Below are 16,036 nucleotides of genomic sequence, written 5' to 3' on the forward strand. Positions count from 1 at the left end.
GATATTTGCATGCAGTGTTTACAATCATTGTCTTGTGTTTGGTATATAATCTGCTTTAAATATAATACTAAATAGCAAAATGAGCAAATTGATTGTATAATAATCTCTGTTATGTGTGATGGGGCTGCTTTTGTGAATCTTTTATCTGTTTGTTGTTTAGCATTTATTTTTATTAATTTATTTATATTTTGGGTGATACTAATTTCCTTAATAAAACATCTGCAATTGCGCTTACATTTTTTCCTGTGCTAAAATATTTCTTACGAGCTCGTAATGTGAGGATGTGTTCAACTGTGGAGGAAAGCATCAAAGATGTACAGATAATGAAGTGATTAATTAATGTTTATAATAATTGATATAACTCTATTGTGGTTAGTTCAGAAATCCATTTTGATAAACTAATGACTTCCACACACTTCACCTGTGCTACAAGAGCAAATTTGGAAGGTTAGGATTTATTATTTCCCCAGAAATAATTTAAATGTAAAAATGTAAAACTTAAAGTTTGTTTGAGAATAAAGATATTTGATTCTGTGCTTTTATGTTTTGCAGAGTCAAAAAAAAGTCTTTCCACACGTGAATGGAGAGTGACTGTGTTATTGCTGTTTTTCTTTTTTTTTCATTGGTCTGACCAGACAAATCCCATGTGAAAATCCGGACAGTCGTGATGGTGTGAACAGGAGTTAATAGATACCATTCAACCAACATCCTGTTGCTCATCATGACTGTTAGGAAACTAACTGGTTTCTTCACTAAGTGTTTTTTCCACTGCATGGATCTTCATGTGTCTCTTTAGGTGACTTTTATAAACAAAACTCTTCCCACAATGATCACATGTGTGTTGCTTCTCTCCAGTGTGGATCCACTCATGTGATTTCATACTTACTAACGCTCTGAATCTCTTGTCACAGTGTGAACACTTGTATGGTGTCTCTCCAGTGTGAATCCTCTCATGCTGTTTTAAACTGGTTGCTGTAATAAAAGTCTTGTCACACTCAAAGCACATGTACTCTCTCACACCAGTATGTTTTTTCTGATGTTCTTTTAAACTTTGCGGAAGTGAATAACTCTTTCCACATTCAGAACATGAATGTGGCTTCTCCTTCATATGAACTTTCAAGTGTTTCTTCAGGTATGAAGCACACAAAAATGTTTTTCCGCACTGATCACATGTGAACGGCTTCTCTTCGGTGTGGATGTTCATGTGTCTCTTAAGGTGTGCTGATTGTGTGAAGCTCTTCCCACACTGATCACATGTGTATGGTTTCTCTCCAGTATGAACTCTCATGTGAAGCACAAGACTGTCTTTCCATGAGAAAATCTTTCCACACTGAGTGCAGGTGAAGGATTTCTTGGCTCTTCTTTTCTTTAAAAATATTGTATTAGTATTTAAGCGACTGAAAGGCTTTTCTCCAGGTTTGTCATTGTGTTTCTCCTCCACCTCACTCTCCTCGTTCCCTTCCATCCGCTCTGAAATTAATGAATAAAATTTCATTTTCAGCACATTATCAAAATGAAAACACAGAAATACAAAGTGATCAATCATGTTGATGCATTTTTATAAATGAATTGAAACGTTGCATGAACAAGCTCATCTTCAGGTTATTATTTTTTTAAACATTGCTTCCACTAATATGGATGTAAGGATATTTATGGTGTGTGATATTTATCATACCATAATATCTTAATTGTTGTTTGTTGCAAAATTACATTATCAATTGTCACTTGGCCAAAAAATCTTGAGTCCATTCATAATGACAGTCACTTGCTCAGTTTCTAAATGAATCGACTGTTTTAAACAAATCTATTGAGTCAATGATCCCCAGTGTAGTGATTGGGACATTATACTGTCAACAAGCACTGTCCTTCGGATGAGACGTTAAACCGAGGTCCTGACTCCCTGTGGTCAATAAAAATCCCAGGATGTCTTTTGAAAAAGAGTAGAGGTGTGACCTCGGCATCCTGGCTAAATTTGCCCATTGGCCTCTGACCAACATGGCCTCCTAACAATCCCCATATCCGCTGATTGGCTTCATCTCTCTGTCTCCTCTCCACCAGTAAGCTGGTGTGTGGTGGGCGTTCTGGCGCACTATGGCTGCCGTCACATCATCCAGGTGGATGCTGCACACTGGTGGTGAATGAGGAGATACCCCTGACTATGTAAGCGCTTTGAGTGTCTAGAAAAGCGCTATATAAATGTAAGGAATTATTATTATTTATTATTAATTAAATCAGTCAAGACCAGCACAAAAGCACAATCAGCAAAATATAGAGTGAAGTGGTTTGCTTAATATTCATTGTGTATTCAAATCGATACTACTAGAGATAAAATTGCAACCATTCAGCCGTCAGCTACATTATCACATCAGACAGTGCACTATAGATCCCCTGAGGAACAGTTCCACTCATTCTCTACTATAGGAGAGGAAGAATTGTATAAACTTGTTAAATCATCTAAACCAACAACATGTATGTTAGACCCTATACCATCTAAGCTCCTTAAAGAGGTGCTTCCAGAAGTCATAGGTCCTCTTCTGACTATTATTAATTCTTCATTGTCATTAGGATATGTCCCCAAAACCTTCAAACTGGCTGTTATTAAGCCTCTCATAAAAAAAAAAAAAAACACAACTTGACCCCAAAGAACTAGTTAATTATAGACCAATCTCGAATCTCCCTTTTCTGTCCAAGATACCAGAAAAGGTGGTATCCTCAAAATTATATTCCTTCTTAGAGAAAAATGGTATATGTGAGGATTTCCAGTCAGGATTTAGACCGTATCATAGTACTGAGACTGCTCTCCTTAGAGTTACAAATGATCTGCTCTTATCATCTGATCGTGGGTGTATCTCTCTATTTTGTTTTATTGGATCTTAGTGCTGCGTTTGACACAATTGACCACAGCATTCTTTTGCATTGACTTGAACACTTTGTTGGCATCAGTGGAAGTGCATTAGCATGGTTTAAATCGTACTTATATGACCGCCATCAGTTCGTAGCAGTGAATGAAGATGTATCATATCGATCACAAGTGCAGTATGGAGTACCTCAAGGCTCAGTACTAGTACAAGGCTCAGTACTACTCTTCAAGCTTTATATGTTACCCTTGGGAGATATCATCAGGAAACATGGTGTTAGCTTTCACTGTTATGCTGATGATACTCAGCTCTATATTTCTTCGCGGCCCGGTGAAACACACCAATTTGAAAAACTAATCGAATGCATAGTCGATATAAAAAATTGAATGACGAGTAATTTCTTACTGCTAAATTCAGAAAAAAACAGGTGTTAATTATAGGACCTAAAACTCTGCTTGTAATAACCTAGAACACTGTCTAGACTTGATGGTTGCTCTGTCAATTCTTCGTCATCAGTTAGGAACCTAGGTGTGCTATTTGATCCCAATCTTTCCTTAGAAAGCCACGTTTCTAGCATTTGTAAAACTGCATTTTTCCATCTCAAAAAATATATCTAAATTTCGGCCTATGCTCTCAATGTCAAATGCAGAAATGTTAATCCATGCATTTATGACCTCAAGGTTAGATTATTGTAATGCTTTATTGGGTGGTTGTTCTGCACGCTTAGTAAACAAACTACAGCTAGTCCAAAATGCTGCAGCAAGAGTTCTTATTAGAACCAGGAAGTATGACCATATTAGCCCGGTCCTGTCATCGCTGCACTGGCTCCCTATCAAACATCGTATAGATTTTAAAATATTGCTTATTACTTCTAAAGCCCTGAATGGTTTAGCACCTCAGTATTTGAATGAGCTCCTTTTACATTATACTCCTCTACGTTCGCTACGTTCTCAAAACTCCTAGAATATCAAAATCAACTGCGGGCGGCAGGTCCTTTTCCTATTTGGCGCCTAAACTCTGGAATAACCTACCTAACATTGTTCGGGAGGCAGACACACTCTTGCAGTTTAAATCTAGATTAAAGACCCATCTCTTTAACCTGGCATACACATAACATACTAATATGCTTTTAATATCCAAATCCGTTAAAGGATTTTTAGGCTGCATTAATTAGGTAAACCGGAACCGGAAACCGGAAACACTTCACATAACACCCTATGTACCTTCTACATCATTAGAAGAATGGCATCTACGCTAATATTTGTCTATTTCTCTCTTGTTCCGAGGTCACCGTGGCCACCAGATCCAGTCTGTATCCAGATCAGAGGGTCACTGCAGTCACCCGGATCCAGTACGTATCCAGACCAGATGGTGGATCAGCACCTAGAAAGGACCTCTACTGCCCTGAAAGACAGCGGAGACCAGGCCAACTAGAGCCCCAGATACAGATCCCCTGTAAAGACCTTGTCTCAGAGGAGCACCAGGACAAGACCACAGAAAACAGATGATTCTTCTGCACAATCTGATTTTGATGCAGCCTGGAATTGAACTACTGGTTTCGTCTGGTCAGAGGAGAACTGGCCCCCCAACTGATCCTGGTTTCTCCCAAGGTTTTTTTCTCCATTCTGTCACCGATGGAGTTTCGGTTCCTTGCCGCTGTTGCCTCTGGCTTGCTTAGTTGGGGTCACTTCATCTACAGCGATATCATTGACTTGATTGCAAATAAATGCACAGACACTATTTAAACTGAACAGAGATGACATAACTGAATTCAATGATGAACTGCCTTTAACTATCATTTTGCATTATTGAGACACTCTTTTCCAAATTAATGTTGTTCAGTGCTTTGACGCAATGTATTTTGTTTAAAGCGCTATATAAATAAAGGTGATTGATTGACTGATTGTCTTCTGTTTCTGCATGTTTTTGCCAAAGACTTTTATTTTGGTCTTGCGTCCTCCGAGAAGGAGGATCTTGTATTGTAAAAGGAAGTGCGGGAAGAGAGGGAGAGCAGAGTGCGGCGGGCACGGAGACGAGTGTTGCTCTCCTCCAGTTCAAGGAATTTGCTCAATAAAAAGTTACTAGCCGTCAATATTTTCAAGTCCATCGTCTTTATTCATATCAACCTACGGGCATCTAAACCCTACGCCTTACATACTTATTGGTGGCAGTGGGTGTTGTCTTTCTTGCTGTTTGACTGGTATGGTGACAATGACTAAAATATATGATAATCACTGCCCTTTCATCATATATGCTGGATCATTTGTATTAGTGAATTAATTTTAGACTGAAACGCATTTGGCTTTAAGTAACATTTCAATGACATGGACTGTATTCTGACGGTCTATTTATAACTTTAGAGCAGTTTTGTTGTTTTCACCATCGTGTGAGTTTTCATTCCATGTTCAGTTATATGTTTCTTACATTTTTTTTATGTCGGAGAAAGAGGGGGGAAAATAGGTAAAAGCAGACGAATGCAACGGGACTATTAGAAGTTGGCTTATTGCCAGGATTTAATAGCGCTCTCTTTTTTCACTACCTTCAGTACATTAAGTGTAATCTGCAAACCATCTTTATCTATAAAAGACTTTGCTGGATTGAACTAATACAACACTGCATTGACTTCACTCTTTTCAAACATGGCAGAGGACAATGTAACAAACCCGCAAGTGCACTTCAGAGCTGTTTTACCTCCAGACTTCACTGAAGATGGCAACGAAAGCTTTTCTCAGTGGGCTCGTTGTTTTAAAGTATGCTGTGAGACCTCAGGTATGGACAAACCTCGGCTTGCCATAGTACTTCCTTCAAGATTGGCCGGTGCTGCATTTAGTTACTGGGATAGTTTTTCAGATAATATAAAAGCTAATTATAACACCACTTGTAGCAAATTAGCTGCAGTTTTCAATCAAAATTAAGAATATTTCAAACTTACTTGAATGCCAGTCCACGTCTGAGTAACGAGCCATTGGAAGTCTATGCTGCCGAATTGACTTGCCTTGTTCACCAAGCTTTTCCAGACTATGGAGAATCAGCCATCAAAGGTGAAATTTTGTGACGTTTTATAGCTGGACTTGAACCTGCATTGCAAACTATGCTGTATGAGTTTGTTGTTACTACACTTGAAGATGCGATTAAATTAGCTGGTTGGTGTGAGAGAGCACGTTCTGCAGCCACTGAGTCTTTTCCTCTGCCGGGGCCTGCTGCACCTCAACCTGCCGTGGTACACAGCCTCACGACAGAGTCGACCAATATGCTTGCAGCACAGCTCAATGACCTTCATCTGAAAGAAGACAAACTTCAGTCTGTTGTTACAATTACAAAGTCTCATTATACCAGTTCCATTTCATCCCCAGAACATCACTTTGCCTATCGTCCACGATCACCCTCACTAGACAGAGTTAAAGACAATCATTATTTGTCATCTTCTCGCTATCAACATTTCACTGCATCCGATGAGCCCTACTTCAGAGGTAGATCTCCTGTACGTTCCAGTAACAGCCATCGCAGACCACAAGGAAGCCCCAGGCAAAGTTATCATCTGCAGCAAGGCTATGAAAGATCCTTACACTATGACAGTCGAGATATTCACTTTAGTCCTCAGCGGGGATTTGCTGCATACGATGCTCAGCCCAACTATAGGCATCAATCAAACGACGACAGCAGTCCAGGCAAGAACTGAGATCGACAGAGGGGTGAGCAGTATTACAGACATCGCTCTCCAAGTCCACAACGACCATATTCACACCATGTATGCTTCACCGAACAGCAGCAGTCGGGAAACGAATGGTAGCTGGAGATTAGGGCCAATCTTCAGTTCAACTGTCAGCGGCCCATAGCGACAACACAGTGAAATCTTCAGACTCTGCAATCTGGACACTGTACATAAAAGGACTCATTGAGGACCAAGAATCAGTGTTTTTCTTGACACTGGTGCTGGTTTGTCACTCATTAGTGAGGCCTTACATCAACGCATCCCTGCACTGAAACACCGCCCCTTACTGAAGTTTCCAGTTGGCACACACACTGACAGGACAACAATTAGACATTTTAGGCTCATTACCTGTCACATTACGTCTTGGGTTACACACATTCAGTATGAACATGTATGTTGTAAGGGACTCTAGACAGGATGCCCTTCTTGGGTGGGACTTTTTCAAAACACATGGTGCCTCAAATGACACAGCCTCTGGTACTTTTATGTTCAATAATGAGAAAATTTCCCTTCTCAGTTCCTCACATGCATTACCCTTTTGCTGTAATGTGTTCTTGCTTTCACAGGTGTCAGTCGCCCCCCTTGACAGAGATTGTTCCTGCTTCAGTAGCATGCAACTCAGAAACAAAAATTCAGCTTCTTGGTTTTCAAGGTATTCTAGAACCGAATGTGACATTTGACAAAGACTTGACTGTTGAAATGTTGAAAATGTTGAAAATGGGCTCACTGTAGTTCATTTACTTAATCCTACACACCAGGATATTGAGCTGCCCAAACAGACCCATTTAGGTCAATTCTACACTGTACGTAGTGTCCCTTCTGATTTTTATAGGCCTATGGATAGTCTTTTGGCTCAGGTTAGCCTACAGAGCCTTTCATGCCAAACACCTGATGTTCACATTGGTACTGACACTCTTACTCCAAGTGAGGTAGAGTAGTTAACTCCCTCCTACAAGAGAACTGTGATGTCTTTAGCACTACCTCTGCGGATCTAGGTAGAACTGATTTGACATCCTCTACATCCCCTGTACGTCAGAGAGCATACCGTATATCTCCTGTCCTACGAAAGGAAATCGACAACCAAGTACAGAAACTTCTTGATTCTGACTTAATTGAGCCTAGTCATAGTCCATGGGCTTACCCGGAGATTGAACTCAATTACTATCAAAGATGCACACCCACTTCCACGTGTGTGTGTGTGACAGTTTAGACGCCTTTTCTGGAGCCACCTTGTTTAGTACTCTAGATTTGTCCAGTGGCTATTGACAAATTCAAATGGATGATGCTAGTAAGGAGAAAACTGCCTTTACTACAGGTGATTCCCTCTATCAATTTAAAGCTGCAGTAGGGAACTTTTGTAAAAATATATTTTTTACATATTTGTTAAACCTGTCATTATGTCCTGACAGTAGAATATGAGACAGATAATCTGTGAAAAAAAATCAAGCTCCTCTGGCTCCTCCCAGTGGTCCTATTGCCATTTGCAGAAACTCCATCGCTCCCGGTAAAAAACAACCAATCAGAGCTGCGGTCCGTAACTTTGTTTGTGTTCAAAATGTAGAAAAATTTACATAATAAGCGAGTACACCATGAATAAATTTTCCAAACCGTGTTTTTAGCTTGTCCTGAATCACTAGGGTACACCTATAATAAGTGTTTATATTCTGACTATTTTAGATTGCTTCGGGGGTACCGCGGCGGAGTAACCCAGTACCTTTGTGATTCTTCATAGACATAAACAGAGAGAAGTAGTTCCGGCTACAATGTTCTTCCAGAAGACGCAAGCAGTTCTGTTTATTAACCGCTAGAGCGTCAAAAGTTCCCTACTGCATAAGGTCATGCCAATGGGTCTTACTAATGCCCCCCCAACATTTCAGAGATTGATGGAGCTTGTTCTCCGTGGCCTCCACTGGTCCAAGACTTTAGTATATCTTGACGACATAATAGTCTTCAGTAAGACCTTTAACTCCTTTACGTGCAAGCATCGCCGATGGCCCCGGTTTATTATTGTTTAACTTTCACAGCACGTTAAACATCACTCTCTTACTTGATCTGGACAAACTGTGCATCAATTGAAAGTTTAAAGACTCTAGCTTCGATATTTGACCAATATTTTGATAAAACATTGTTGCAGTGACAATTATTTAGTAATTTATGTCAGGAGTGCAAAATAATAAATCCGTATTATGCTACATTTTGAATAGAAATTCATCCCTCATTCATATTCAGTCACGTCGCAGCGGTTTATTTGTGTTCACATAAACTCACTGAACAGCGTCAATAAGGATTTATAGACCAAAGATGCATATCTGCGGAGATATATGGATATATTTACTGATGTTTACTTCATATTTCTTCAGACAGAATCGTAATTTCTATTCATTTTCCACTGATTTACGCGATCTGATGATAAATAGCCTCTGCCAGAGCCATCTCTGTTTGTTTGCTTCCGTTTGCTCGAGCTGTGACCCAGACAGACTCTGATTGGACCTTTGGGTTGTCAATCTGACAGTCCCAAAACCGGACAGCGTCAGATCGTGTCACATGGTTCGTGAACAGTTCCTGGTTCATATCTGCTCACAACAACACTGAAACACCTCTGTATACACGAAATATCCGAATAATAAACCCGCGATTACGATAGAAAAGCTTGGTATGAGATTTTCTTGAGATCTGGGGCATTTTATAAAAAATGTAAATAAAGTAAAGTTACATTTGTAAAGGCTACAAATGGCAAATTTTTACAATAGTAAACGACCAAATTCCACCTGTGATCACAAAATGATGTTATTACAAACACTCGATCGGGGTTTAAGGTGAGTTTTGAGTAAAAGTGTACTAATAATTTAATAAATTGTCTGATGTAGCTTGATGCTAACCGTAGCTCTAATGCTACTAATAGCAGGTGCATTTCTTTTTCATAGTGCATTTCTGTCACAATAATTCATGTAAGGCCGTAAAATGTTTTGTTGTATTTTTACAGAAAGACTTTTGATAAATAAGGGCTAAATGCATACAGAGACTGAAGTGAGATCGCTGCTTTGTTACTTTGTAAACATTGAAATTCCACAAACAAGACTGATAAAGGTGGAATATAAAACAAAATAATAATGATAAAAGAATAATGCGGATAATGTGTCATACCTGGCGGAAGTGTGAAAGACTCGTTTGGTGAGAACAATAGAACCATGAAAACGGGGAGTTTTCAAAGCCATCACACATACAGAGAGCACAGGATTGTTTACATGTGAGATCTTACAGAGATGACAAGTGCCATAAATCAATCAGGGGTGCATTTCCCAAAAGCATAGTTGCTAACTAAGTTACCAAATTTGTTGGTTGCAATACAATTTCCCATTGCCAACCAACTAAGTTGCTAACAGGTTAGCAACTATTGCTTTTGGGAAACGCACCCCAGATTAGCCTTCTCTAAAAACACACATGACATGGCCTTAGAAAATATTCCATAAAATTCACAGTTTTACAGATTAGATTTTGATATTTCTAATGAAGTTTTGAAATACTTGTGACTTTAGCTACACTGTATCTCTAAACTAATTTCTTAAATCAAAAATGTTTTTATTACATTTAAAAATATGTTTTTAATATTTTTATTTTTGTTTTTATGTTTGAACTTATATATCTCTATTATCATAACAGTCTGCATGATTCTGATTCCTGAACAGTAAACTTTGAAGTGTCAGCTTTGTGAAAAAATATTGATTATGTATCTAGTCAGAAGGAATCATGAAAAAAAGAGTGTAATTTCTTACATAATATAAAGTGAGACTTCGATGATAACGTCCAATGCAGTGATTGGGTAACAGCTTGCATTTTAACATTTTTGATGTCCTGCCATTGCAAATCTCTCATTACACAGCTGAAACATCTGCTAACAATGTGAAACATGTGTATGTTAGTTAGGGCTGCACTATAAATCACACGGCTGGTTCTGTAATCAGTGGTAAATCTCCATCACTTTCGTGCTTTCACATGGAGTAGCATTAACTACACAGAGCCATTGTTCACTAACAAGCTGCTGCGTTATCATGGAATACTGGGACAATGTTTATAGTACAAATAATGTAAATAAGGCTTATGAATTCTTTCTTGAAAAGTATCAATGGTTATATAATAAAAATTGCCCAATAAAAATATTGAATGATGAAGCAAGAAATAATAATAAGCTTTGGTTAACGAAGGGTATATTGAAATCTTGTAAAAAGAAGAATAAGCTTTATCGGGATTTTGTAAAATATCGGACCGTAAACGCAGAAAAAGAATATAAAGCTTATAAAAATAAGCTGACTTCTATAATGAGATGTGCAAAAAAACATTATTATACACACGTTGTATTATTAGACCATTAAACTATATAATTAATTTGTCTTTTGATACAGGTTTCTTCCCAGATAAAATGAAGGTGGCTAAAATTATTCCCCTTTTTAAATCTGGTGATAGACATAGTCTCACAAATTATAGGCCTATATCTTTGCTTTCTCAATTTTCAAATATTCTGGAGAAGCTTTTTGTTAAAAAATTTGATTGTTTTCTTGAAAAACATTCTTTGATACATGATAATCAGTTTGGGTTTCGAAGTACCTGCTCAACAGCTATGGCTTTGATGAAAATCACAGAAGACATTACTACAGAATTGGAGAATAAAAATCACACAGTTGGAGTTTTTATTGACCTTAAAAAGGCCTTTGACACTCTTGATCATGCTATATTGATATCTAAATTACAGACATATGGAATTAGAGGTGTAGTATTAAATTGGATTATTAGTTACTTAGAAAATAGACAACAATATGTAGAGCAGGGGTGCCCAACCCTGTTCCTGGCAATCGACTGTCCTGCAAAGTTTGGCTCCAACCCTAATCAAACACACCTGCCTTTAATTTTTAAGTGAGCCTGAAGACCTTAATTAGTTGCTTCAGGTGTGTTTGATTAGGATTGGAGCTAAACTTTGTAGGACAGTTGATCGCCAGGAGCAGGGTTGAGCACCCCTGATGTAGAGTATATAGGCCATGAATCTAAGTTGGTAACAATACAGTCGGGAGTCCCTCAAGGCTCTGTGCTGGGGCCTAAATTATTTATTTTACATATTAATGACCTCTGTGACTATTCACAGATTTTGCGTTTTGTTCTTTTTGCGGACGATACAAATTTTTTTGTATCGAGGAAGAATTTAAACATATTAATGAAAACTATTGAACAAGAATTGGTCCTACTTCAGAAATGGTTTAATAAAAATAAACTGTCGTTAAACTTAAGTAAAACAAAATTTATGTTGTTTACAAATCAAAAATGTCCTGATAATGTTAGTTTGACTTTAAATGGAATAATTATTGAGAGAGTGTCAGAATTTAGGTTTTTAGGAGTACTCATTGATGAAAAATTTAAATGGAAGTCACACATAGCTTATGTAAGAAATAAAATTTGTAAAAACATTGCCGTTTTGAGCAAAGTAAAGTTTATGTTAAATTATAAGGCAATGAGAATCTTATATTGTTCCTTTAATTTGCCATAATTGATGTATTGTTTGGAGGTATGGGAAACTCTTATTTTACTAATTTAATGCCCTTATTTATTTTGCAAAAAAGGGTTATAAGAATAATTAATGGAGTTGCTCCAAGAGAACATACTACAGGACTGTTTCTGAGGTCAGGACTACTCAAATTGAAGGATTTGGTTTCTTTACAAACTTTATTAGTTGTTCATAAAGCGAAACACTGCCTGTTACCACATGGATTGCAAACCCTTTTTACTGTAAATATTGAGACAAGCAGAAGAAATAATGATTTTAAACAACCTTTTGCTGGAAATACCCTCAAACAAATGTGTGTTTCAGTTTCTGGTGTGAAAAAAATGGAATTTTTAGAAAATGATTTAAAATGTTGTTCAAATATTCTTCAATTCAAATATAAGTATAAACAGAAGATATTTAATTTGTACGAAGATGAATGTGAAAATCATTAAAACTATAACAACAATGATGGTTTCGTCATTGTTTTTGTTGCTGGAGTCGTCATTATTGCATCGTTGTTGTTTATTTGTTTTTTGTTTTTTTGTTTTTTTTATATATGTCATGTCAGTGAGGCCATCTAATTTGTAATTTGTAATTTTCTTAATATAAGAATGGGGTAGGAGTTTGTAAGATTTTTTTTCTTCATCTTACTCCTGTTCTTCTTGTCATGGAAAGTATTTTTGTGTGTTTGTTGGTTTGTTGTTGTGGTATTTTGTGTTGCATTACCATGAAAAGAGAATAAATAAATGAAATGAAATGAAATGAAATGAAAAACCACAATCATATATTGTGCAGCATGTCAGTGAACAACGGCTCTTTGTAGTTTGACTGCAACATATAATCATTGCTGTTAATAGTGTTCATCGTCTGTTTGATTACGTCATCAACTGAATTTTACCGTACATTTCTGCCATATGTACATTAATTTGACAGTTACCACTGATAAGCTACTACTAAATATATTGTCTAAATTTAATTTTCTGTAAAACTGCTTTGCTATGATTTGTATTGTGAAAAGTGCTATACAAATAAACCTGAAATGTAAATGAAATTGCAGCAGCAACACTTCATATCGATTCCTATCAATTCCCATCACAGATCTTAAACTTGACTTTTGACCTGACATTCAATACCAGTTTTTTTTTTTAAACTAAACATTGATCACACAAACAGTTAGGAGGCAGTCGTTGCCTAATGGTTAGAGAGGCGGGCTTGTAACCTAAAGGTAGCGGGCTCGAGTCTCAGATTCAGCAGGAATTGTAGGTGGGTCAACCAGTGCTCTCTCCACCCTCTATACCAAGTGTGCGTACGTGCGTGCGTGTGTGTGTGTACACTCAAATGGGTTAAATGCAGAGAATGAATTCTGAGTATGGGTTAACATACTTGGTCACATGCCACACTTTGAAATCGCCCAGATCTGAATGTGTTAAGCTCTATTTTTACCACATTCTCACTGCCGGTGTTATGATTTCTTCTGGCTCTGTGAAAACCACTCTCAAAGTCTTGAGGTGCTGAGTCGGTCTGCAGAGCAGCTGTGGAGTCTGGCCTCATGTTCCTATATATATATATAATATACATACACACCACCCACACACTCCAACAGCAGTCCATACATGTCACTGTTTGCAGTCTTTTATTTTAAGACGTAAACAGGTGACGAGGAGCTTCACACACTCCATTTCCTTCACAGTCCTCTGCATTCAGACAAATACATTATGAGTGTAATAGCAAAATAACTTGTTCACATGAAAGGCTAGAATCCCATTGAATATACTTAATTTATATTCTGATCACACTGATAACACTTTTGTAGGGGACCAATTCTCATGTTAACTATATGCTTACTATATGCATATTTATAACATACTGGCTGTTTATTAGTACTTATAAAGCAAATATTCAGCATGACCATATTCTATATATCTAATCCTAACCAATATCTGATTTTAACAACTACCTTACTAACAATTAATAAACAGCAAATTAGGAGTTTATTGAAGCAAAAGTCATAGATAATGGTTTGTTAATGGCAAGAATCAAACCTGAAAATAAAACTGAATGAAGAAAGTGACCTCATCTGAGCAGGTGGGAGGACAAGAACATGTTGTAGATGATTTGTATGGCTTCATACTCGCATTGTTTTATTTCAAAGCTCTGAACTGTTCATTAATCCGAGATCATCAAAATTAACTTACAATCTGTATAAAATGCATTTATTTTTGTAATCAATTTATTCTACTATTATGAACATTTGTTTCTCGTGTGTAAGGAGGCCTTCAGAATAAACACCAACCTGTTTGTTCTTGAGTATCTTCAGTGTGTTTGATTCTGCAGGGCTCTGGATCGCTCATCTTCTCTCTGTCCTCTTTAATAAACTCAGTCTTTACAGATTTCAGCTCTTCTGATGATCTGATGCTTGTCTTCACTTGTAAACTGATGAAGATAGTCCTACATTTATTGCTGTCAATACATCCCAACTACTGTGAGGGAAGAGTAAAGTATCTGCCAAAAAAAAAAAAAACTATATTATATATATCTTTCTGTAGAAAGAAGCAAGAAAAGATGCACAAGTAGCCCTGAACCTGATGAAAACAATAAACTTTAACTAAAGTAAATAAGAGAAATACGGTGAGCTGCTCATCTCTCCTCAGAAGACACAACACTCGCTGACTGAATGAGGAGTGAGTGTTGCCAGATCCCAGGAAAAATTCCAGCCAAAGGCTACTAGTGATCAGGGTTGCCAGATTTTCATTTCTCAATATGCGGTCTTGTTTGTACTTGTGTTCTTGTGGACTATGGCTGGGTGATATATCTAATGATATGATCATGCACATCTAGTCAGTAAATCTGGTTCCGTGTTTACCCCTAAATCACCATCACTTCAAATGAAACGGCATTTAATAGACAGAGCCGTGGATCACTGACAATTAACTCTTTTGTTTTTTACATTTGAGTACAGTATAGTTATGTAACTTTTATTATAACATATTTTAACTTCATCTTTATTTAAGTTTTTCATTTACCTGTATGTAAGCACAGTGCAGTGTTAATGTTCAACACAATGTTAAAGTGACTGACAACAATAAATATTCATTTGGGGGAAAAATCTGTCAGTGACTTGCTGACTTGTAAATTAACATGAACTAACAATGAACAACTGCATTAAAATATAAATATCTAGGCAACTTGCTTACATGTAGTTAAGTAAAAACACTTATACCTACAATTAAAAATGAAAAAAATTTCCATACCCCACAAGATATTAATGCAACATTTCAGACGTTTTACACAATGATAAAGAGACGGATCAATTTTCTAAAGTTAACTCAGAAAGAAGAACCATTTCACCACAGTTTTTAGAAATGAAAAGCTTGTTCATCGCTCAGCAGATTAATACAACGTTTACTTTAGTTTAATTATTATTATTATTTTTTTATATATATATATTTGCATCCCCCAGGATACATAGCTGCTTTGGAGTTATAAATTAATTACATTTACATTTAATCATTTAGCAGACACTTGTATTCAAAGTGACTTACAAATTAAATTAATAAAAAAATGAATGCTTGTTTGCTAATGCGTGTTGCAGCATTTTAGCCAGATATTTAAAAGCATTTTATACTGGACAGTTTGTACTCAAACACATTGTTATTTTTTATTGAACTTGCAGGTTCATGCAGCACATAAATAAATGTAATAAATTAAATGTGAATGGAGTGAGTGGCTCAGGTCTGGTCTAAATGGAGAAAAACATGTCTCTGTCATTTAACATGTGTTTGCTTTTAGTAAACTTCACAGACAAGACAACATTCCTCCACATGATGGCATCGGAATCAGAATTCAAAGTTCTGTCCTGGAATATTCATGGTCTGAAAACAAGACTGAATGAAAAAGAAGCTCTACTGGCAATCTTTGGACAATACGATGTTGTGC

The 16,036-nt window shown here is 37.0% G+C and overlaps 1 protein-coding gene across 1 annotated transcript in view; it reads right to left on the minus strand.

Moving 5' to 3' along the window:
* Nucleotides 1-736: 736 nt before the first annotated feature.
* LOC113097377 (gastrula zinc finger protein XlCGF26.1-like) overlaps nucleotides 737-16,036 on the minus strand; it is a 62,240-nt gene continuing 46,940 nt past the window's right edge. Inside the window, exons 6-7 of the mRNA XM_026262621.1 lie at nucleotides 1,051-1,283; nucleotides 737-972 (exon numbers count right to left, since the gene is read on the minus strand). Coding sequence (XP_026118406.1) covers nucleotides 737-972; nucleotides 1,051-1,283 — 469 coding nt within the window. The remainder of the gene's footprint in view (nucleotides 973-1,050; nucleotides 1,284-16,036) is intronic.

Source organism: Carassius auratus, unplaced genomic scaffold, assembly GCF_003368295.1.
Source record: "Carassius auratus strain Wakin unplaced genomic scaffold, ASM336829v1 scaf_tig00216209, whole genome shotgun sequence".
Lineage (NCBI taxonomy): Eukaryota > Metazoa > Chordata > Actinopteri > Cypriniformes > Cyprinidae > Carassius > Carassius auratus.